The 26026-nt window shown below is 33.0% G+C and overlaps 2 protein-coding genes across 4 annotated transcripts in view; one reads left to right on the forward strand and one right to left on the reverse strand.

The window, feature by feature from the left end:
* Positions 1 to 1368: 1368 nt before the first annotated feature.
* On the forward strand, positions 1369 to 24725 carry LOC143244948 (uncharacterized). 3 transcript variants are annotated; one of them, XM_076490544.1, is made up of 3 exons: positions 2561 to 6746; positions 7045 to 7155; positions 24603 to 24725. In XM_076490544.1, exons 1-2 carry the CDS (start codon positions 6540 to 6542, stop codon positions 7141 to 7143), a joined length of 306 nt encoding a protein of 101 aa, XP_076346659.1. In that variant the 5' UTR covers positions 2561 to 6539; the 3' UTR covers positions 7144 to 7155; positions 24603 to 24725. The 3 variants fall into 3 exon arrangements, 2 of the variants coding, with proteins under 2 accessions (XP_076346659.1, XP_076346658.1); XR_013025402.1 differs by lacking the exon at positions 24603 to 24725 and having other exon boundaries at positions 1369 to 6916; positions 7045 to 7172; XM_076490543.1 differs by lacking the exon at positions 24603 to 24725 and having other exon boundaries at positions 2570 to 6746; positions 7045 to 7172.
* The window catches only part of LOC143244947 (actin-related protein 10-like), a 39437-nt gene continuing 20979 nt past the window's right edge, over positions 7569 to 26026 (reverse strand). The window contains exons 8-13 of the mRNA XM_076490542.1: positions 20467 to 20502; positions 11278 to 11372; positions 9714 to 9796; positions 9241 to 9322; positions 8272 to 8473; positions 7569 to 7901 (exon numbers count right to left, since the gene is read on the reverse strand). Of these exons, the coding sequence (XP_076346657.1) occupies positions 7771 to 7901; positions 8272 to 8473; positions 9241 to 9322; positions 9714 to 9796; positions 11278 to 11372; positions 20467 to 20502 (629 nt within the window). The 3' untranslated portion in view covers positions 7569 to 7770. The remainder of the gene's footprint in view (positions 7902 to 8271; positions 8474 to 9240; positions 9323 to 9713; positions 9797 to 11277; positions 11373 to 20466; positions 20503 to 26026) is intronic.

The raw sequence follows: 26026 nt of genomic DNA on the forward strand, positions 1-26026 counted from the left end.
CTACCTACTTTTGAAGTATGACTGATACATAGCGCACCAGAACTGAGTCACGGATTTCACCTTGAAGAGATCACGAGCTGAAGAGTCGTTCCTTAGATCCAGAAATTCATCTTGGATATCATCTGGAATGCTGGATACATCAAGTTCAGTACAAAATGGGTTCCTTACCAGGGCCTCCTGTTCCTGTGATAGCTCAGGGAAGTAACGCTCGACTTCCTTTTCTAGAGACTGAAGATGTTCGGTAATCTCATCCTTGAGGAACTGATCCAGTTGGATCTAAGACTCATCCGTCACTCCACAAAGTTTTCAAACATAGCGATGTTTCCAAGATTGGTTTTCCGACGCTAGTTCTGCAGTTTGGAAACAAAGGCCCGAAGACTATCTTGAAAAGGAGAACATGTGTTTCTCTTCCTTGAAGCTTCAAATTGAGCTTGTTCAGCTGGTCAAAATGTCGGCTAGGTGCGCAACCCTTTTATTCCATGCTTCATCTTCGAAGTGAGCTACAAGATCTTTCCTTTCTTGAGTCTCCAGGAATAGCTTTATTTCATCTTTCATTTCAAAGACACGATAACGTTTCCTTTCGACAACCAACGTACTGCTGTGTAGAAGAGAAGGACTTCGTGGTCAGCATTCATGTCTTTGGATAGTTCTTTGAATAGGCGAGTGTTGAGTGCTTGAGTCTTCACATAATTTACAATTTTGATTACAGATTCAAGCACTTCCTGCAGAGAGAGTCTTACTGACGAGAGCATATCGGTGAATCATGCAGTGGATGCCCTTTGCTTCAGGTGCTAGCTTCTTCACTCTCGACTGGAATCCTGATTTCGATCCCAGCATAGCCAGTGCCCCATCCGTACAAACCCCACACACGTTTTCCCATTGAAGATCTTCGTCTTGAAAAAAAGTTGAAACTTTTTCCATGACATCATCAGCTTTTGTTGTGGTTTCAAGTGCACTGCAGAATAAGAATTCGTCTTTGATATCACCTGAATTAATGTATCTCACGAAGACAAGCAACTGAGAACATGAACTTATATCTGTTGACTCGTCGAGCTGAAAGGAGAACAAAGGGGAACCCTTGATTTCAGTCAAAACCTGTTCCTTCACATCCATAGACATTTTAGAAATGAGCCTCTGTATAGTATTATTTGACAGGGATACTTGCTGCATCTTCTTTGCACTGGCTTTTCCAAGAATAAGATTTACTGCTTTCATCATGCAAGGTTTAAGAAGTGTTTCTCCAATCGTGCGAGGTTTTTTTTTTGTTTAGCAATTTCGAATGCAATCTCATATGAAGCTTCCACTACGGCTGCACTCTGCTGCTGAAACGACCCACTTCTATCGATTCTTTGGTTCATGCCGTTTGAAGAAACCGTGTTCTGGATGTTTCAAAACACACTGTGGTTTCTCGATGCCGTCGTTGGCGAGCGCAGTGGTGAAGCCAATGTTGAGGTAGCATTCTGAGTATCTGCGCCGTTTAGCCATGGACACAACTCACCTCTACTGCTTACTTATCTCCTTGTTTAAAATAAAATAAAATAAAAATGTTGAATAATGAACGCTTTGGCAACTGTAAATCATACACTGACTACTTGTGGGGGGTGCAGGTGAAGTAATGATGGGGTAAGTATTATAAGGGAGGGGAGGGACCGTGGCCAGTCGCGCGATTCGTCATCCACCAATCAGCAACGGACATGTGACTCACGTGTCTACAGCGAGCACACACACACTTATTTCACAGCTAAACATACACACAAGAATACGTACATGCGCGTGCGTCTCACATACTCGCTACTCACTAGTACACACATACATACAGTTGCAGACTGTTGACTTTTTTTCAGTCAGATTCCACACTGATAACTTTATAGAGTTATTCATTATCTAAGGGCTTTAACCAGCGGTACGTTTGAACAATTTTACTTTAATTCAAAATTGAAAGTACTTTTAGTTGTTTATTTAAAAGTGATTCAGATGTTAACAAATTGTCTTTCAGGGAAATATATGTATCACGTCTTAATGTAATAGTCATATAACGATATTTTTAATTTATTCGTCAATATAGCTAATGCTTGTGTGTGAAACAGTAATTTAACTCCACTGCCAGACTGTTACCAAGGGAACCATTTTGTCAGTAGCAACCCATGGTAATAACATCTTACTTTTGGAACTTGACAACAGTACAGGACTAAAGTATAACTTTGAATCTGTTTTTTATTACACCCATATTTTTGACGCAAGAGTCACAAGTACGTCTTGTAGTGGTATTTGTTTAATAAACTATAAAACATACTCGCTACTCACTAGTACACACATACATACAGTTGCAGACACATACACAGGCACATTCACTCACAGGCACGCGTACATACACCCATAATATCACCTAATGACATTGAACTAACGTAGCACACGTTTTGCTTTGCACCGAAACAAAAAAAATGTAAGAGCATGAAAATGTAATTGATGAAATAAAATTAATGTTATCCCAAGCTACTTTTAACAAGGCTACGCGACTCCCCTGCCAAGGCTTCGCGACCCCCCGGGGGATCGCGACCCACCGGTTGGGAACCCCTGCACTAGTATGAAACGAGCCTGCATTTAAAACAAACAAACAAACAAAAAAAAAAACTTGGAGAAAGTAAATTATGCCACGTAAAGAAATCACGTGGCCGTTAAGTAGTGCCAGTCAACGTGAATTCAGATTAGCAACCAATTTAAGGTTACTGATTTATACCGAAGCTCGTTTGGTATTTTGTAAATATCATTGTAACTGACAATACTGAGTGTTTTTACTCGTCAAAGATGAGCCAAGATATCTTGTCCTTAAAATGTTCAATGGATTTGTGTTTAGAGCTAAAGGTAAACAACAGGCTAGATGCCATTTACCATTGTGGAGTATGACTATTTGGTTGACAGCAGTGCTTGATCAATACCCCTAAGGATATACTGATTATTGAGAAAATGTTTCGTTTTTCAGTCAGATCCCACACTGACAACTTTATAGTTATTCATTATCTAAGCTTAGGCTTTAACTAGCGGTACGTTTGAACAATTTTACTTTAATTCAAAATTGAAAGTACTTTTAGTTGTTTATTTAAAAGTGATTCAGATGTTAACAAATTGTCTTTCAGGGAAATATATGTATCAACGTCTTAATGTAATAGTCATATAACGATATTTTTAATTTATTCGTCAATATAGCTAATGCTTGTGTGTGAAACAGTAATTTAACTCCACTGCCAGACTGTTACCAAGGGAACCATTTTGTCAGTAGCAACCCATGGTAATATCTTACTTTTGGAACTTGACAACAGTACAGCACTAAAGTATAACTTTGAATCTGTTTTTTATTACACCCATATTTTTGACGCAAGAGTCACAAGTACGTCTTGTAGTGGTATTTGTTTAATAAACTATAAAACATAGTTTGCTGTAAACTACACCCTATTTACAAATTCAATATAAACTTAGTTAAAATGAATTTAGGCCTCATGAAGAAGACTCGAAAACAACTGAAGAAAATACAAAAAAAAAAAAAAAATCAAAATTTTCAGCAAGGTTCGACTTGGGTCAGCAAAATACAGACTGAGATTACAACAGATATGTTATCTTGTTAAGTTACCAGTGCAATATACCCCATCTGAGTTGAATTGTAAGGGTAACTACTAACTCGTTACAGTAAGTTTAAACAAACTAGAAGGCAATCCAGAGTTGAATAAAGATAAAATGGTGCATCGGGAAAATATCCTCATATGATCGAGTAATGGTTTACAAAGAACGAAAGAAACCTAAACTGAACCACAATCACAAAGACTACATATTCTACTTGGGGGCATCTGAATCAAAAAATAATCTATGTGGTAGAAGAGAGTAAGTTGGGTTTACTACTTAACAAAACAATCCATTTAAATGTTGAGTAGTTTTAGTATATTTCTAATATTAAAACATACCAGATTTAATTACTTCCTAGTTTACAAACCTCACTTTTTCTACTTGTTCATATGAAAGTATCATATTTGTAAACAACATAAGCATCGTTACAATTACTTCAAAAATTACAGAGCTTCCAGTGTACAACATCTAATTTAGTAAAATGATCGGCAGTGAACGTGATATATCACAATAGCATTATATACCCTGCTTCCTATAAACCTGGCCAGGTGGTTCAGGGACTTGACTCCGAAGGTCGCAAGTTCGAATCCCGTCACACCAAACATGATTGCCCTTTCAGCCGTGGGGATTTATAATGTAATGGTTAATCCCACTATTAGTTGGTACAAGAGTTGGCGGTGGGTGGTGATGACTAGCTGCCTTCCCTCTTGTCTTACACTGCTAAATTAGGGATGGCTAACGCAGATAGCCCTCGTGTAGCTTTGAGCGAAATTTAAAACAAATCTAGAAACCTGGAACTAAAATAGTTATGTCTTACTGTAATACAATACTTGACCGACTACCAAGTAACGTTTGTTCTTCATAATTTAAAAGTGATTTAATAGAGATTTTTTTAGCCGTTACCTATTTTGAGAGTATGTACAGAAGCAGGAATTCACAAACTATGTGTGAATTTCAAATTAATTTTGTTGTTGGAAAGAGAGGATTTATTATTCTGATATACGAAGCTGTATTTCGGACGAGTAATTCATTTTTGGACTGATACATTAAAACTTGTGTTTCTATGTTGTGTAAGAATATTTATCTACATTTAGTTTTCATTCATTATATATTTATCTCGTTATCATTTCAACTGCTGTCCTACTGTTGGTTTGTTCAACTTGTAACTTGTCGGTCGCAGGATAGAATTTTTTCAGCCATGATGGAATTATAAATTTACTGTTAATCCCATTATTCGTTAATAATAAAGCATAAACTAAGAGTTGGCGGTAGGTGGTGATGATTAGCTGCATTCGTTCTAGTCTATCATTTGAAAATTAGGAACGGTTAGAACATATAGTACTGGAGCGCCTTTGCGCGAAATTCGACAAAGAAACGTAATTTCTAATTAATCATGAGAGGAATTACATGTGGAAAATTAAAAATTCATGACAAAATATCTAATATGAAGTCTTCTTGAAGCACAAATATAAAACAAACTGATAATTCATTCACAGAATAAGGAAATAAACACTTCTACAAAAAATGTAGGTCGTTCGATAAAATATTCAACGTAAAAAAAGTTATTTTTTGATGTAGCTGCAGAAATCCTTCTCTTTAAAAGGATTCAGCTTCACATATTTTAACATTATTTCACTGTTTTTAGAGAGACGAAACAACTTATCAATCGTTGCTACCTAATTAACAGCTTTAACTGAAATATTTACTAATCTTCATAATTACCAAAATTACCCTCACACCACCGCTATTTAGCAGAAATAGACCTGAACAAACATATCTTGATATAGAGGGAACAACTGATTATTGTGTTATTATTACAGTTGTATAATATGGTTTTGTAGCGATTACACAAGTATTTTACATTTAGGGAAACCTTTTATTTATTTGTAATTGTCCCCGTAACTGAATTGTAAGCTCAAGTTCATCAGGATTTGTTTTTGAATTTTGGGCAAGGTTACACTAGGGCTATCTTCGCTAGCCATCCCTAATTTAGGGGTGTAAAACTAGAGGAAAGGCAGCTAGTCATCACAACACACCGCCAATTCTTTTACCAAAGAATAGTGGGATTGACCGTAACATTTATAAGTGTCACACGATTGAAAGGGAGAGCATGTTTGGTGGGGCGGGTATTCGAACCCGCGACCTTCAGATTACGAGTCGAACACTTTAACAAGCAGGCCAGTTCATCATGAATTCATTTCTGTGGTTAACACAAACGATTATGCAACTTTAGTTACAAAAAATACACACTCCAAAGGTATGGAATGATTACATTTACAATACAAAGTACGGTTAGTAACTAATAAGCTTGCCTTTATCTGTCAGAGATAAATGTTTTGCCCTCTATACAGATTTTAAATATCTCGGAACCTCGGCTATCTACTTTTCACAAAAATAAATGTAAATGTTAAAGATGGATAACGTAAACCTTTATTTACGGTGTGTAAGTGCTACGGAACTTATCAGGCTTAGTAACTCGTTCAGTAATTGGGCCAGTTTTTTCACATACATGCAAACTGGGTAAGAAAAGTGTAATTCAGTATTACGTGGCTAGTTAATAACATATACTTTCTTTTAACCCATCCTGTACATTTATCGAAATCACGGTACTAAAACGATCAATAACCGACACAGTTAAAGCTAATTAGAACTCCCAACACGAACTCTAATCTTTTCCACTTTGTTGGTTACCGCTTCATATAGCTTCACTGACGTCGGCTTGAGGTATAATTCTAACATTCAGCCGAAGTGGTGGCCGTAAAACCACGGGTCAAGAAAGTACAGTGTGTGTGTGGTCAACGTGTTCAGACGTTGATATGAGCAAAAACAAGGCATAAAGGCAGAAGTCGAAAATGGAAACGTTCTCTTTGTCAGTAAAGCAGATGAGAAAGACCTTGTTATACTGAAGAAATCTCCAGGTGGTAATGATGAACAAGAGTTCATTACAATATAGTCAAAGTTGGGAAAACAGGATGGTAGGCTTAACGTCACAAAGCTTCCTCGAAGCACGAGATCGCGTGACTAAACGTCACTTACAACGGAAACAAGAGCTAGAAGCTAAAGTGCGAGAAGAAGAGGAGAGAAGATATAACTTAGGTGTAAGACTAGGAGTAGCACATGACCGAGTTCCGGTAAACCCAATATTTTTAAGAATTAACGCAGAGTAATATAAGAGTATCGTGTAGTTTGTCCATAATGTTGGATGACTTTTGATGTTAATAGTTTTATTTCCATCATTTTCTTAAATTTGTTATTTCCAGGAACCGAACATATTGTGGTTCATATAAAGAAGTAATTCACAGTATGTTATGTTTTATTTAATAATACATGATATCAGTAATATTTTTATCTTTCTGGAATGAATAACTATGAAAGTGGTAAACGTATTTCATCAGGAAATGTTATACTCAGGTTTTTGTTGTTCTTAAGGGACACCTAACCCCCCTGCTAAAGCCTGTTACAGCTGCAAGAAACAACATAGAGAAGTCTCGCAGTTTTGAAGATTTTGTAAAATGTCGACAGAATTAAAGACAATAAACTGTGAGTTTTATCCTGAAGTTCTGTATATACGATTTTCATCGTACCGTAAGGTGTGTGTACGTATCATAATTAACAGAAATGTAACTGTTAGCCTAAAAGTCGTTAGAGAACAAAATCATCGAATAAACATTCAGGTAATTACTATTTCTAAGCAAATCAAGTTTTGGGATTATGTTAAAAATTATATTGCAAAAGAAAATTAATAGAAACTTGTGATATTTACGTTGCTAATGTTATTAAATATTGTAAAAATAGGAATTAGTATGTTAGCAAGGAGATAAAAACACAGATTTTACCAAATTGCTTTGCAATATTATTCTGATTCATACATTCTAAATATGTGAATTTGTGTATTGCTCAGTAATGTAGTTAATGGCATAAGAATATTAAAGAAGGTGAGATAAACAACACACTGTGGTTAGTGCACATTTTATCTGATAAATGAATCACCTGCAGAATACAATTTTTCCAATCATCAAATTTAGTGATTGTAAAACTAAGATAGTTTATGCATACGTATGTTCATAGTAATATGAGCCACAAAATATAATAAATATTACATATCTGACATGAGAGATTTATTCTCATATGACATCAACTAAATACTTCACTTGTTTAACTACGACCACGTCCAGAATGACTAGTCCACATCTGATCTGACCAGTCAGGAATGTATTCTCGCTTCAAGTACTGTTCTCTCATAATAGACCGGGTTGTCACAACGTCTGTGGCTCCAAAAATAGAACCTGTAATAACCAAATGTAAAGGTTATTTTTTAATTAACTTTGAAAATCTGTAGCTAATAGAAAATTCTAAAGAAATAGTGTGGAATTCCATTAGATTTAAGGAATATAATTTAACTTTGTATCAAATAATACAATATTATGTTAACACTGGACTCAGATGAGAAACAAAATTATCCAATTAGAAAATGTCAAAACATAAATTCAAATGACTAAATTTTATACTTTAGCAATTTCCCATGAAGAGAATGCAGAAAAATACACCTGAAAGCAAAGTGGTTTCACAAATTGTGATTCTAAGATATTGGGTCATCCACTTTATTACTCTTGCATAACAGAAATGAGTCCTAGACAATCAGTACAAACTAATTACCTCCCAACCATGCTATGTAATTTTCTTTTGCTGGTGGTTGATGAATTTTTATCTTCTTGATAGGCAAGCGGCTGGAATAATATGGATCCTTTAAAAGGTTTCGAACTTCAGCCAGAAGTCTATGTTTAAACCCAGGTAACATGGTGTTACCTCCCATGATAACAAGATTTTCAGCTAGTGTTGTACGAACATCAATCGGGCTCTGGTGAAGAAAATTAAAACTATCAGGAAATTTTCATCACACCATAATAAACATAAGAATCTAGAAGTAACTTTACACCCAATGCAAATGTTTTGACTTTGCCTGAAATTTTAAATTTCTCACACAGTCTCAGTGTGGAAGTGGGAGTATGGATAAATTGTTGGTTTTTTTCACACTGATTAGGAGAGTTATTTATTTTTTGAGTGTGTATGTGAAGCATAGACCAGTGGGAAAATCTAAAAGTCATTTCTTACTATTTGTTATAGTACATTTGACTACACACACACACACACATAAAAAAAAATTATGAAGGTCAGAAAGCCAATAAAATTTAATGCTATTGTATCAGACCTATCACAACTAATTTTAATATTCAGTGTAACTTCCACAGGAATAAACCTCAGAGCATAATGAAGTGTAAGCAACAGAAAAGAGAAATATTCTATTTCTAATGAACATACTGCTGTAATCAGTGGAGTGTTAATTTGCAGATGTAAGGCAGAATGTGAAGGTTATAAACAGACTTAAAATGTTGAAGTTCAATTAATTTTGTGCAATACATCACATTTGGATATCTATGTTATGCCCATTACAGGGATCTAATCTGGACATCAAGCACCGTAAGCTACCAGGGAGGTATGAATAAAGCATGTATACATTATGGATGGTATATTTATGTTAATGGACACACTGGGAAACAATGAACACAAAGAATTTTCTAGGCACTTTCTAACCTTAGGATATATGTGGTGAAATCACTTTCTTACCTTTAAAATTGCATCCAATATCAAACTGGCTATAGACTGTTCATCACCACTTCTTTCAAACATTATTTCTGGTGCATAGCTCCTGGAATAATAATTAAATACTAAATGATTAAATATCAAAAATTCATTCTACTATTAGTGAAGCTTCTGTTTATCTACACACATTTTAGTTTCTTTCGCAAGAGAAATTACTAAAGAAAACTTGTCAAAATTGTTTTTTTGTTTTGTTTTTTTTCTTCAATATTACATAAATCAAATTTATTATTTGTAATAATTACACACAAAGTACAACATTTTTGGCTAATTAGATCTTGTTAGTGTTTCATATTATACTCTGTCATTTCTGTATCTGATTTTTAATGCATTTTTGTGGCTTAATTACACATTTAAATTTAACTAAAATTAGAGACACTTGAAAGAAAAGCCAAACTTCTTACTAATATTGTTTTAGAAAATAGTTCAGAATATTTTACCTGATCTCTCCAGGAATGGTCATTATCTTCTCTCCATTTAATGGGTACTCAACATCTGGAGGAGAAGGAGGAGGCTCTGGCACCTGGGGAATATGAATAATTGCTATCATATTACCCATTAATTTTATATCACAATGTTAGATTACATAATTATCAGAAGTCATGGTAGTTCCTTCATTTCTCCAAAAAGGGGGCAGAAAGCCTTTTGGGTCACCTGTTTTAAACACTCATACCAATATACAAGAGTGTGTTATCTGTCAGTCAGTCAGTGGAGACTAAAATGACATAAGGGATGCTTAATGTTGCAGTTTGTATTGTTGTGACTTAAGTAAAATGTGCACATACCATAAATCATAAGAAGAATTATGCATTTTGTAGGCTACAACAAAGCATGGCGTATGAACTTCAAAAGCAAAAAATAAAAATTTGTTATTCCCTAATTTTAGTTTTATTTACTCTTGAACCAGAAGTACATCTCACTCAGCTAATACTTTTGTTTAATAAGACCTCATAAACAATGTACACATTCTGAAATAAAACTGTGCTTAATAGTGATGTTTATGTTCTATCACAATTTGTCTTCTTAGGAACCAGCTTCTAATGTAATTTTTCAGTGAGATTTTCCAACAATAAGAAAAATAAAATCTTAAAAGTTATTGAGAGTACCAATAAGAAATGCAAACACATAATTTTTATTTATAGAAAATATAAAAAATTATACTCCTAAAGGTGGTTGTACTTTTACATAGAAGTGCATGTTAGGTATTTTCTATTTACAGTAAATTGTACTGTTTTCAGCCCTAAAGATTAGAACAAGAATATCACAATGATTTTAATAAACAGTGAAAACCAATCACAATTGAATAGCATCAATATTTAATAGTGTTTATTATTAAAAATTATATTAGTTTAGTAAAAAACAATTTCACATAACAGGCTATGATTTACTTAGATGGAATATCTAATGTCTCTTTTATCAGGAACTTTTAACTTTTTTAAACAACTTGAATTATACTCATAAGTACAGTGTTTGGACCTTTAATTATTTAAAAGTGTACACTGTGCTACATAGTCATACTATATTCTTAAGGCTATACAATGAATAATTAGTATTATTATTAAATTAAGAAATGTGGTAATTTTGCTTACATTCATTAAAACAAAAACATGTTGGAATATAAGCTTAAAATATGTTTTGATAATTGCAAGGAGTAATTTTAGAAATTTGGAATAGTCTTAAAGGCATGTATTTTGTTAACAGATTTAATATGTATTACAGTGTAGAAGTTAGACACCTGTTATAGATTTTAGTCTATCAATTTAAAAGTATGTTATTACTTAAAATGTGTTTGACAATTTTTTAACAATATGATTAACCCTTTACTGTTTATTTATTTATTTATTATTATTAAAACATGATATCCAATCTGGCTAAAATTATGTAGTAGGAGAAACCTCACAATTGTCCGACTCTTCTGTAAGTAAAATAGTCTAATCTTCACACCAAGTACGTGAGTTTTCAAAATTAGTCTAGTTTACAAAACATTCTACTTTAGATTCATACCTCTTCTGACAGTTTGAGCTCTAAAAGTCTTTTGCCATTTTCATATACTTGGATCTTTTGGCCTAACTCAAAAGGTGCAACAAAGCACGTTCTTACTGAAAATAAATAAAATTCATTATATCTCCAATTTCATGAAATTAAAAAAGCAATAGTTGTGTTATACTGAACATTACATTATAACAGCAAGGGCAAGCAAGTTTGACTTGTACATAGTTCACTACAAACTTACTTTGATGCCTTTCAATAGAGACATATGAACATCATGAATAGAATATACATTAGATTATGTAATTTTCTATCAAGTTATTTTAAATAATAAAAAAATAAAAGTTGAAACATATAAAGGAGAAACATCTATAAGGTGGAAATTTTGTCCACAGTGATAACCAAAAAATAAATATTTACTATGGAAATTGTTTCATCTGTAATGGACAACAATAAGGTACCTTTACAGAAATGAGCTTTTATAGTGCAATTTTTTCATTTTTTTCCCCATAAGTAACTAATTCTCAGGTTAAGGTCGTTTTTACCTACTTTACACTGACTGTTTAACGAATGTCTTTATACAACAACAGTCTTCAGTCAAAAAATCTAATATACCAATGTTTTGCTACATTACTTACTGTGTGCTTTATAAACTACACTCTAAGGTGGTATTAGTAAGGTAATGCTCAGTCATGCCGAAATAAACCAGATTAGTCAAATGTTATATGAAATGTTAAAACTAAATAGAAAAAAACAAAACAAAACACATAACGAAGAATTAGGAAGATACTTTAATGGAGTAACACTTCTACCAAAGTTCAAATACCATGTGAGCATGATGATAATCTTCAAAGTTACACTGAAGCTGAAAGAAGTGATCCAAGGTTTGATCATCCTCCATATTTCACTCTTTGTTCATTCTCCTGCAATCAAGACTGTCCAACCTCTAAGCATTTAAGACTGAATATCGTATCAGTAGGAAACAGTCATGTCAAAAGTCCTATGTTTACCAAACAAACTCTGCTGATATTTACACCACTTGAAGCACAGACCGAAATATTTGATATGCATGGTCAACTCAATTTATAGTGAAGTCAACTCTACTGAAGCATGGTGCTGGAAAAATAACCAGGAAAGAAAACAGCTTGCACCAACTTGTGTCAGGTGACAGATTCAAGTATTAAAAAAAACAAAAAAACATCAACTGTAAAAGAATAAATGTGATAGTGCAACAGCAAAAAGATCCAGTAGAATAGACTTTTATAGGTCTTACAGACTAATTAATGGTGAATACTTTAACCTGGCTGGTTTGACCAAGTCTTACTTTGATTACCTATCTTTCTAGATTCCATCTTTGAGGAATATCCATGCAAGGTTTATACAAACCTGTTCACAATGTTCTCTTTGAGCAGCTCCACACTAGGTTATCCAACAGAATTCTGAGTTTGGATAATATTTCTGCTATAAACAGTACATTGCACTTGCCATGTTTTGCTTTCAGTAATTCTATTCCTCTATATCTACCAGGACCTGATATCTAATTACACTCATCTCTTGCAAAGGACCTCTGGCTAGTTTTAGCTGGTATGTACATGGAAAAGTGTCATGTGCAATCCAGAAACAAGGTTACAGTATGCAAAAGCAGCTACCAGTTACTAAACCAAAGATGACTGTATCTATTGAAAGATTGTGTCAATCCTTGCATATCATGTTGATGAGCAAAATCATGATACAATGATTACACATATTTCAAAATAATATATAAAACACTTTCACCTGGATTTTACCTCATGAAGTGGCTGTTGGAGACAGAGGATGTAGGTATGTGAATGTGTGTGCATGTTACACAGGAAAAAACAACAACAAGATAACGATACAAAGTCCAAAACCATAAGGCTAGGGCTCTGGAACCAGTTGAGAGTTCTAGAAGTTGAAGAACTTTCAACTTTCTTTGGTACATTCTGAACTTTTCCTGGCTCCAAATCTAAATATTTTTATGAGGCAGGTATTATTCATGTTAACATTATTTTTACAGGTATTTCCACAATGAATTTCTACACTTCTCAGAAATTGTCTTGAATAGCACATAAAACTTGGAAATCCACAAATTCATGAAAGATTATCAAGCCATACACAGTCTATGAAGGGCAGTCACTAAAGTGCATTAGATGGCAGAAATAACAAATAGGTAGGCATGGTATTTACCAGTTTGGAAACTCAGTCAGGTTATTAGATGGATATATATGACTTATGTTATAACCGTGGGACATCACCATGTCTGCCCCATGCTGATTTGACCTCTAAAAAGAGAGGTCAATACAGAACAAAACTGAAGCAGGTGACACAACTTCAGACTTCTTAGTTATTTACAAATAAGTATAATCATTAAGACTGGGTGTATACCAACTGACTTAGGTAGTACCATACATACAAAAACACCTAGTTGAGGACATGGTATGTGGATTTAGTATTAAGAGAATGTATTCTACATGTGAAGACTCAGTCCTACTATGTTTCAAGTAAGGCAAACTATGGATTCAGCATGACAGTCAGTGATACACCAACATTAACCTGCTAATATACACGGCATGCAGGCACAGGTTTAGTGACATACTATGAACTCAAACATATTTAGTCTCAGTCATTCAATTTCTGGAATTTAAATAGCATAAGGAAAACAGACTCAAATGATCAACCTACTTACCTAAGGTTTTCACAATGCAGTGGCAATCATTAATGATATTTTTAAAGAAGTGAAAAATAGCTGAATGTATTTCAGCTAAAAAAATAGCTAAACATAACACAATGTTTAGGAATAACAAGGGACCTGTTTGTCTACTTTGGATAACCCATCCTCTAAGCCAAACTAAAACTACTAAAAAAATTTAAAGCCAGACCTTAACATTCATATATCTATTACATTTTCTATTAAACTCACTCAAATTTAGTATTTCCATAACATCCAAAGGCAACCCATTACATAATCCAACCACCTTATTTGAGAAATAAAACTGTCTTAGCTGAAGACAGCTTCTACTTTGCCTAAATCTACATGTCCCCCCGTAGTTCTATAATTCTCACTATTAAGTATGAAAAATGTTGACACATCAACATTATTATATCCTTTATAATTTTAAAAACTCCAATCAGATCCCCTCTCACCCTTGTATTCTCAAGAGAAAACAATTTTAAGGATCTTTATCTCTTCTCATACAACAAACCCTTTATCCCAAGTACCATTACAGTAACCCTCTTAAAAAAGACATTGAATTTTTGAAAAGGGTTCAGTATTGAACACAATGCTCCAAAGGTGGCTTAACCAGTGACCGACACAATGAAATTATAACCTCTTTAGACTTGTATTCAATATTTCTGTAGATACAACCTAAAATCCTATTTTTCCTACCATTAGCAACAGCATACTGTTTGGATGGCTTAAAAGACTGATCAATCATTACAACATGCCACTCTTACTTAAGGTTATTCCCATCCAAATTATACTTATAATTCAATTTAAGATAACCAACAGACAATATCTTGCATTTATCATAATTAAAACCCATCTGCATTATATTTTCCTAATCCACTAAATGATTTAAATCCTTTTGTAAAGCAGCAGCATTCTCTTCACAGCAAGCAACACTTAAGACCTTGATATCAAAAGCAAATTTAAGTAATTTATTGACCATTAATGTAAATAAAAAAAGCAATGATCCTAAGACTAAGCCACGAGTTACATCACTTGCAACATTAATCCTGTTTCACTGAACTTCACTAATGACAACCTTCTGCTTTCTTCCATCCAGCTACTCTTCTATTCAATTAGTTAACTTACCCACCACACATACAGAGATAAGTTTCATTACAAGCCTTTTATGTGGCACTTTCTCAGATTGTATCTGAAAATCGAGATACACCAAATTTACACTGTTATATTCATTTACATATGCAGCAACATCTTCAGAATATGTCAAAAGATTAGTAAGACAAAATTTTCCCTTAGTTAAACCATGCTGACTATCCAATAAAATTCTAAACTTTGTTAAATTACTTTGCAAAGTATCTTTTTTATAGAATTTCCGAAACTTTTACCACAACTGATGTAAGACTAATAGGCCTATTATTATTGGAACAACTACAACCTACCTTGAAGGTAGGACTGATGTATGCTAATTTCCAATCTGTTAGTACTTGTCCACTATTCAAGATCTCACAACAATTGTTATAAGTGGCTCACATATTCAATCCTTGACATTCTTAAAAACCCTCGGGGTAATATTTATCTGGCCCAGGAGTTTTGTCATTCTTTAAACTTCCCAGTTTTAATATAACAAACTCAGAATTTATGCAGTTGTCTTGTTCAATTTTTTTTCACCTTTCACCTGCTTAAGATGAGGAATACTGTTTAAGTCTTCATTAGTAAAAGCTGAAGAAAAAGCAGAATATAATAACCAGTCAATTTCATAATCACAAGATACAAGCCTTCCTTATCATCTCTCAAGGGTTTTGTCCTCATCTTAACATTTTGTTTACCTCTAAAAATTCTTACTGTTAATTTTTATGTTTCCAGGCAAATATTTTTAATACATCCTTTTGGATGTCCTAATTTCTTGTTTGACTAACTTACATAACCTTCAATAATTTTCTATTATACCAGTGAATTTAAATTCCTTATATTTGTGATTTTTCTATTTTTACTTTTGTTAGCCAACCTGTTTTATTTACTTGCAGCTACCATTTTCTTTCTGTGAGGAATATATTTGTTTGGAATTCTGAAAATTTTTCTTTAAACATTTTCCACGTTTTCTCTGTCTCTTCAAATAACTCAGCTGCCCAATTCACAATAGATAATTCTTGTTGCATCCCTTCAAAATTTGCTTTTTTGAAATTTGGAATCAAAATATCTCACTATTACTGATTTCCATATGCAGCAAAAACATCAAACTTAGTACAGCAATGATCACTTCTACCTCGGTGTTTCCCAATTTCCACCCTCTTAATCATATCTATATTAGAAGTTAACAATAAATCTTATATGGCATTGTTTTCTAGTAGGTTCTTTGTCCAGTTGGTGAAGAAATCCATCTTGAACAGTTTCCAGAAACCTTTCTCCTTCATGATTTGACTCTAGAACTTCTCAATTGATAGCTCCTCTGACTTTCTCTTCCCTACATCATTAGCCTTTACGTACACAACAAAAACTGCATCATTGTTAGTCTCCTTCATTATATCTCTTGCTCTGTCAGTTATGTCTTCCACCTGTGTCCCAGGGTAGCATAATCTATTTACTTAGTTCACAGACTATTCTATCAATATATCATGTCAAGGAATCACCTATAACAATCCTTCTCTATTCCTTTTGCTTTCCCTCCCTCCAATAGTTCTTTCTCTACATAAGCCAAAGACTGAAATCTGTTGCTCAACAGAATAGGGTCTTTACAGTTATTAAGTTCACTACTAATAATCCTAAAACTACCCTTTATAACTTTCTGAATGCCATTGTTAATCTTAGCTGATGCCTCTCTTGCATGTAAAAATTTAAGCTCTCTTGAAGTCCTGTTGTTATTTCCCACAGTTTATAACTTATCTTTATTTATTTCCTCAACTTTAATAAGAAGAGACTTCAAGTTTACCTCCAACCTACAATCTCTATATGAAATGGAACATCTTCACTACTAGACAGTAGTATTCCAGAGTTCTAAAATAAAATCCATTCTTATCAGCTAGTGCATGTAACAAACTGGGAATGCTTCACCCCTGAACTAGTCTTAACCATTGTATTATTTATAGAATTAAAATAAACAAACACTCAACACTTTAAATACCAATAACCTGTTATTAACATGGTTAAGCCTAAGTTTGACAATTAACTACTTTTTATATTATATTTATTAAATCAAACAATGTATTTAATGTCTTACAACTTCAATGAGTACTAAGCCCAATCTAACATTATACTACACATTAAACTACTAAAATTTAAATCAAAAGCTTATATCTACTATTTTATTCCCCACTTTTACTAAATCTACTTATTTTTTGATATTAAACTCCACTTTATCAAAGATGAAAATAATAAAACCAGATAATATTCAAAAATCCACAATATTATAAGAACTTGAAATGTATTTAGCAAATATAAGATAATCTAAGATTTTTCAGGCAAAGAAAAGTATTTTTAGTCTCAACCTGAATGTTATAATTTTCCTATAATGAAAAGGTATTTTCATGCACAAAATTAGCTATTCTCATTCAGTGGTTTCCTCTATGTGCAAACAATTTCTGTACGCATGCCACAAGCCTTCTGCTCCCCCCTTTTGGAATTTAAAATATTTTAACATGTCTCTCATGCAAATTATTATGCTTCATTTTGCCATGACACATGCAACTCCCTATATATTCCTCTACCAAACCATCAGTTTGGAGTTTGGCAAAAGACATAAGCACCTGATTAATATGTAGAGGAACATTGGGAAATGTGAAAGGAGGTAAGTACCTATTGGAAATACTTTTTCAGTATCAGAAAATTATAACTTCATCCTTCATCTTCAGCTCACAAAATTAGCCAGAATCCCACATTCAATAGGAAGAAAGACAGGTATAAGGGAATGATAGAAGTAACCCCTAAAAGCATCTGAAAAATACCCTTGAAAATGGGAGTTAGATATAAAGATCAGATGAAGGGAAACACACCACTTCTGATCCAAGTATATTCTTTGCCCACAGTGAAATGTGAAGAAGATCAAAATGGTGAGGGATAGGAGCACAACTAATTTGGAGAGATCAGGATCATGTTCCAAACCATATAAAATAAATATAACTCAATCCCTTAAATAGAAAACTGGGTAAAACAATAGATGTGCTCTTAAGTATGAAATGGTTAAGGCACAAGTGACTGTACTCAATAAGTTAACTAAGTTCAAAACCCACACCACTGGGAACTGACATCCATGAGAGGGTATGAGAATCATACCACCTTTACCTCAAACCCAATAGACTGGGAAATTGAGAATCACTCCATCTCTCAGGCACATCAAGCATTAGCACTGAACTATTAATCTGGAGACCCAACATCCAGTATTGAAAGGATGTATATTACATGCAATCAACTCATCTAACTAAAAACCATCCAGAAGGCACTTTCTCATATTAAGATAAAATAAGAGAGCCAAAAGAACAGAATCATAACAATCCCAAACATGTTGATTAGATGTATTCTAAATCCAAAACCAAGCTGTGGGGTATCAACATCTGCCTGCATAGGAATAGGATAAGAGTTCCCAGTCAAAGGAGTGAATTGCATCTTTTGATGTATTACTTCTTCATAACCATTTATCACAAAGGACAGAACAACATAATGCCATCTATACCCACAGAACATCAGCACTCTACTCTGCACTGAATGGTTATAGTAATTTTTGTGTGAAATACATTCAGGAGGGCACCTCCACAGTCGACTACCCCAGTAGCTTGAAACTGGAAAGTGGTAAGGACTCCCATACTCTATTAGAGAAATGAGGGTGAAAAGACAATGTAGAGTCTGGAGGAACATTGTTATCTGAGACAGTGCAATAGGTGACCACAAAACCCTATTATGAAAAGCAGACCATACCAAATTATTCACAATAAGAATAACAGGGAGGGGCAGTTATTTCTTTTCTGCTTTAACCATACAGTCCATGAGTGGACAATCTGAGCCATGCATGTTTAGGAAGCAAAATATTCCAAGTTCATTCACATAAAAGTGATTTTCCAAAATGTGCCATCTCAATGGTGAGCACTGCAGAGCCATAGGATATAAAGCACAAGTCAACATGGCTGTACAGTGCAGATTTCAAATCAAAGAGTAATTCTTCAGGTACCACTTGCTACAGAGTAAGATCCATATAATTATAAGTGACTTTGTCAGTCTGAATAGGTTTTATCTTTTTGAGAGGAACTGGGGCAAGATCCAGGGATAAAGACTGGCCTATGTAACATTTGATTACCAGGTGAATAAATAGAATAACTCCATAGGAAGGTTGCCAGCATCTAAGGCTTCAAAAGAAAATTAGTCACTGGAGTGACCCCTAAATTGGTAACATGAATTTTGAAATTAATAATGAAGAGGAGTCCACCAAATGTGAGGGGCGAAAAAGAATAATGCAACAGGAACCAACTGAACAAATCACAAATCTGAATGAAAAGAAAACCACTTTGTGAGGAAACCTTAACCTGAATGTGAATTGTTTTATAAACATGAAGCTCATCTGAATACAAACACTTCTAAATGAGAAATGATGGTTTGGTAGAGGAGTATAGAGGGAGTTGCATGCATTTCATGAGCATGTCATATTCTGATTAGTGGAGAAGTGATGTATGATGATTTGCTTGGGGGACATTTTGGAATCTTTCAATTGCAATAGGTAGGAGCAGAAGGGTTGTGGCACGTGTATAGAAAAGTATGCATAAAGAGGGCATCACTGAATATCAATAGTACAATAGCAGAAATCACTTTGCACATGGATTATTCAAAACAATATTTGATATACTCACAGAAAAATCTTTTTTAGCTTATTACAAGTACTTCTCCAAAAAAATAAGATTTCTTTGTATGTGAAGGACTTGTAACGTTTACTGAAATACTATCAAATTTTGCAAAAAATATATACACCATAATGAATATTAGTAGTATCAAATCTGTAGAGACTTTAAATGAGTAGAAACAGGTCATATGATTGGTTAAACTGACCAAGTTCATACTGAGAAAGTTAATATGTAAGTAATGTTTATATAAAAATACAGCTATTAATTCTAAATTTGAAAACATATACAGAGATGCTCCAGAAATTGCACCAAAAAACTAGAATTAAGGATCCAAGAAAATATCCCTAACTAATCACATGATGAAGTTTCAATTAAGTGTAATAAAAAGTATTGATGGAATTTGTGATAGACTGAAGCAAGAACATCATGCAAGTCTACACCTAATCAGAATGTTTACAATTATCTCAATATGCATGGAAAAAAATAAAAATATTTTGTTTTATATTATTTCTTATCTTTTTAATATTCCGTTTCTTAAATGTTCACAAAATCTTGGTTAAAGAAAAAATGACTGTCTTGGTAATAGTGGTGCTATCTTGATTACAGTGGTATACAATAATCTTCACATCTGACTTTTCTGTTAAACAAATATATAATTACTTTAAACAACTTACAAACCTTTTATATCTTCCAACACAGTTTCTTCTAGAGGCTCTGTAGGAATAAAGCAAACAAATATATTTAATTGGCAACTTTCTCGCTTTTTGCCATATACAGCAAAATACTGCAACTAATCAATAACAACAATTCTGTTTTAAAACCTTTTACGATCTATGATGCACATCACATTGATAAAATAAAAATATCTCATTTTAGAAACTTTAGAACAACTTAAAAAAGCTATTTCTACTTTCAATCAAAATTTACAGTTATAATAAAAACATTAGAAAACATGACTAATTAAACAAAACAATTGAAAAGATGAATCTAACCTAAATACAAAAATATATTCTTATATAAAAAGTTTTGAAAAAAAACTATGAATACAGTAACAATGTTTTCTTAAAGGACATTTCAAATAAGATTAATAGTGATGTGTAAGCATTTGAATATGACAAAATAAACAGACATGAAGATGTACAAAAACTAATGACTCACTACAATAATGGTAATAAATTAAACTATGAAACATGTGATAAAGAAATGCTGGAGACAGATAAACAAAATCAACTGAAGAAATACAATAAGGAAAAAATTCAATAAAATTAAACTATGATAATCAACATTCAAAAATGGTGCACTGGAAAATAACTATTATATTAGAAAACTGAGCAAGAAATACAAAAAATAAACTGATAATACAAAAGTTCTACTTTATTTTCATGAAGTTTCTACCAAATGTAGCCTTAAAAGCATCTTTACAATTATGAGAATAAAATCTTACCTGTCTGTCCTTTTTCTTCATGAAAGCCAACACAAAACAAGGAGAAAATTATTGACTCTAATAATTTTAATAACTGTATACAACTATACTTTCTATTTCTTTTTGAAACAATATGATACAAGCAGAAAACATTACTTACAAAATCATAAAACAATCTATGCATGAACTTTACTAACTGATTACTGTTTTCCAACATTGGGTGCAAGCATGAACCAAAATAAAAGGCATAATCAATATATAGATAACTTGGATACATTATGCAAACCCAGCATCATATAAACAAGTGCATAAGAAAGTCTAAGAATAAATGAAGAATACAAACAGCACAAAAAAAGGTTATATTGAAAACAATATTTTAGTTAAGTGTACTTTCAAGGTTATAGTGTTAATGTTCATTATCAGGGTTATAAAATCAACAATATTCAAACAATCAACAGCTACCTTAGGCAAACTAATAGAATGTATCATTTCATTATAATAGATAAAAACAAATTGCACTTATTTACCTGTCTATATCTGTACAATCACTAACATAACTACAACAAGTACAGAAATGAATGACAAATGTTTTATATATTTGTCATAAATAGTCCAATACTTTTGAAATGTTTCCAGTTGCAGTACCATTTATAAAACAACTGTATTGCAGATCTACACTTCCTTTTGTAGTAAACATAAAAAAAAAACATCGTTTATAGACCTACACCTCCTTTGGCAGTATGTTACAGGCCTAGCCCTCTTCTCCATAGAGTGACTAAATTTGCCAGTATTAAGTATCAAATAAATAATCACTATATTTTATTAACTTACAACAAAGGCCACAGATCTTTTGAAAGAGAAGTGAAGTACCACATATATGCAAATTGTAAGATTTCTACAAGAAATACCTTCATAAAACACCAATAAAATGATGCAGAATAAAAATTCAGCCCTTTTCAGCTTTTATGCTACATTGCTTTGTAAATTATTAGAACACCCACTGTTCCTGCAGTTTTGATTTTTTTGTGCCTATGAAATAAAACCACAGTAGTTTAAAATGTTGGGAAAAACATCAAAATAAGTAGATTATTGATTTTCTTAGTTTATCCATGACTTGAAACACTACACATTTAATTAATATAAAATTTTAAGAGAAAAGTAATGCACAGAGTCACAAATGATTAAATGCAACAGGTTTTCTTAAAATCATTCAAGATGCCTAACCTGCATACAAGAAGGTGTGACATTGTCACACAATATTCCCTCAGTTTCTGTAGAAGTCATTCCTGACAAAAACTGCGAGATTTTCACATTCTGAGGTTTTCATCCAGATACACATAAGTATACAAGAGACTTTTTGACTTTAAAGGCATTATCCACTATAGCTAATACTGCATGGTTTTACCATTAAGATGCACAAACTATTATTGACACCATTTTACATAGTCAGGGTTAAGTCTTTGCATAATGCTGGTTAAAGTTTACTAAAAAATTGCAAAATACATCAGTTGGTCACCAATTACTGTGAAGTACATACTGGACAAACAACAAGAAACCCAATCCTATAGCATCAGACAAGGAAAGTGATGCATAAAAGAGAAACTCACTTCAAGAGATGTCAGATCCCATGATAGTTAAATGGATTTCAAATTTCTTAACCAATAGAACAGCACAAGTAAAAGTCAATAAAACTATATCCAAATCATTTAATATAACTGCAGGAGTGCCCCAAGGATCAGTCCTCTCTCCACTTCTATACATAATTTTCGTCAGTGACATACCTTTTCCAAATCTAACATACACACACAATTCACAATACGCAGACGACATCACTATCTGGAGCACTTCCAGAAACCCAGTGATGGCCATGTCTCGCGTACAAAAATCACTAAATAACGTCTCAACATGGAGCAACAAGTTGAGAGTCGTGTTAAATCCAACGAAAACACAAGCAATCACCTTCTATAGGAAATTAAAGAAGCAAAGAAAAAATCTAGAAAAAATAAAACTACCACTCGGAAACACAACCATTAACATGAGCAAAAACATCACATTCCTTGGCATCATTTTCGACACAAAACTAACATGGAAAAAACATATAAACAATATACACTCATCAATCAGAAAAAGGATTTCACATCTAATGACTATAACTGGTAAACAATCGAAATGCTCACCAAACACCATTATACAAATATACAAGGCTTACATCCGTCCACTAATAGAGTACGGATGTCAAGTAACATACAATATGTGAAACAACACTCCAGAAAATCCAAGTTCAACAGAACAGAAAATTAAAATCTGCATTCAGCCTACCATCATTCACGCCAACAAATTATATACATCAAATTAGCAATTTACCAACAATAAGAGATAGAATAACGGAAATATCACTTAAATATTATCTAAAAGCAGAAAATAGAAACAAACTAATGGCATCACTACACAAATTATCCAGTGCACCAACAAAATACATTTCACCTTACAACATATTTCAAGAATCACAAATTACTCAACAAAGAATGTAAATAAATAAACCCATGTCATTAACATGTATTCCTTTTTTTTTCAGGTATCGGGCACACGACAGGCAAAACTTTCGGCGCCTGTCCTGTGAAAGTGGGTTTTCTCGGGGCACTCCCATTTCCCCCCCACAGCAAAAAACTTAGGCATTGGATTTCTAGATCCCAGGCAACTTTATTGCCAGACCCTGAATCGCGCCGTTTGATTTGAATTCTATTCATGTTGACATTTGCTTGACTTCTTCCTTTCGGGACAGGTCTCGGCCTTTCTTTCCGGTGCTGCCTTTGCCTCCACCCAAGACAACATTTAGAGAGACATCCTCCACCCAAAGAGTTAAAAATAATAATAATAATTAATTTAAAAAAAAAAAAAAAAAAAAACAACTTATTCCTAATAACAATTCATGAAAGGGGACGAAGAGGAACCACAACGTTCCTGAATACCCCAGTTGGAGAGAACTCTTCTGATTTCTCTCTCTCTAAACTAAACCCCTGCCACGTTAGTTTGTTTTGTTGTTTTTAGAGATGTCAGACAACTGCAAAGTAGTTCTATGACAAACTGAAAAAAAACTGCAAACATTTTGTTGATGACAGCTACAGATAAATTTTAAAGAAATACAATCTTAAGGGCAGTGTAGAAATATGGTTTTGGGGGAATAGTAGCATTAAAAAGTCTTATTGTTGCAAAATGAATATATTAAAGGAGCTAAATTTTTCAAAAGAGAATGTATCCTGGTCTTTGAAACAGCAGCACAAGGTTCTTTGGGTAGATGAGATTACACCTGAACTGTCTAGTTTCGATTGGTGTGTATATTTTTACTGAATAATAAATGAGATGTTATAGAAGCAGTGCCTTCTGCCAACAGGCAAACCCCTGATGACTTGAGGTAAAATATCTACTGATGATATTGGCCATCTTTAGCATATGTATGGGATCATTCATCTACCTTGAAACCCCAAAATAACCAGAAAAGTTTCTACGACTTCTATGGTAAGTGTATATTCACAAAATTTGACAAACTTTCATTAATTATTACAAGTATTTTAAAGAAAAAATTACTTTTTTAAATTAAAGATTTATTCATGAATATATAGAGAGCCAAAGTACTGACTGCACCAAATGCAAAGTAATTTTCATGGTAAAATTAAAAATAATATTTGTTCTGAAATTTTTACACTTCATTTGTAACATCTAAAAACCACCTAAATAAACATCAATAAAGCTCATAACAGTATACATTTTGTTAAACTGAACATTACTGCTTTTTGAACCATGTCTAGAGCTATAAAATTAACAATAATAGTTGTAATTACTGAGTGAACATGTAACTCATGGTAACATATTGAATGATGTTATGCACAAGAGCTACTTTAGAGCATACTTGAAGTTTTACTCTTATCATTAATCATCATTTTAACTAAGCTAATCTAACAAGTTCCTAATTTTTATATTTTAATTAGTTTTATAAGAATAAATAAATAATGTACAATAAAAACAAGAAATATAGCACTTACCTTTAGCTTGTTGTTTTTCTGCTGTCAATTGTCAATGAAATTGAAGTCTACTTTTTTTATACTGATAATACTAGTACACTGAAAAATTTATCTACTTAATGCACTTATAAACACAGAATAATAAACAAACAAAGAAAATAGTGACTTATAATGATCATAATTTAACTTTCTAATTATTGTTTAAGAGACTTAACTTAATTTTATGAATTTCTCAAGCTGAACACCATAAGAGAGGCTTTTAAACTGGAAATGAAATATACAGTACACTGTACTGAAAATAATATGATGTAAAATGTCAGATAGAATTATTGGCAATTAGTGAAAGAGAATATGATAAGTGGCTGCAATAAGTGGGTTTGACTTTCTAGAATTTACATTAAACTCTGTACTTCAGAGAGAGGTGGTAGAAAAGAGGGAAGACCTTGAAAACAAAATGTCATAATTTTCATAGCAGAAGAAATTGAGCATTTTTTAAAATACTTCCTTATAAAAATTAAACTATATATAATAATAAAATTTCATTTATTAGTTATATTTTGATGCCAAGTTTATTCATGTACACTGATAATAATGTAATTTTGAAAGTACCTCTGTAATGGGTCATGACAATGAAACTTTAACCTACCTATAACAAGAGGGTTAATATCATAGTAAAGTAGTCTATAATAATGTACCTTTTACAAAGAAGCACTCTGAACAGAATTTAGTATTTAAAGAGGAAAATACCCTCGAACATTTAAAAGAAGGGACAAGCTTATCTGCCAAGAAAAGCAAT

This window comes from Tachypleus tridentatus, chromosome 2, assembly GCF_004210375.1.
Source record: "Tachypleus tridentatus isolate NWPU-2018 chromosome 2, ASM421037v1, whole genome shotgun sequence".
In the NCBI taxonomy this organism is placed as follows: domain Eukaryota; kingdom Metazoa; phylum Arthropoda; class Merostomata; order Xiphosura; family Limulidae; genus Tachypleus; species Tachypleus tridentatus.

Excerpts from the sequence above, each read along its gene's own strand:
- LOC143244948 (XM_076490544.1), top strand. The coding sequence starts at position 6,540 with ATGATGAACAAGAGTTCATTACAATATAGTCAAAGTTGGGAAAACAGG. Across the intron at positions 6,747-7,044 it reads TAGCACATGACCGAGTTCCG|GGACACCTAACCCCCCTGCT; the intron begins GTAAACCCAATA and ends GTTGTTCTTAAG.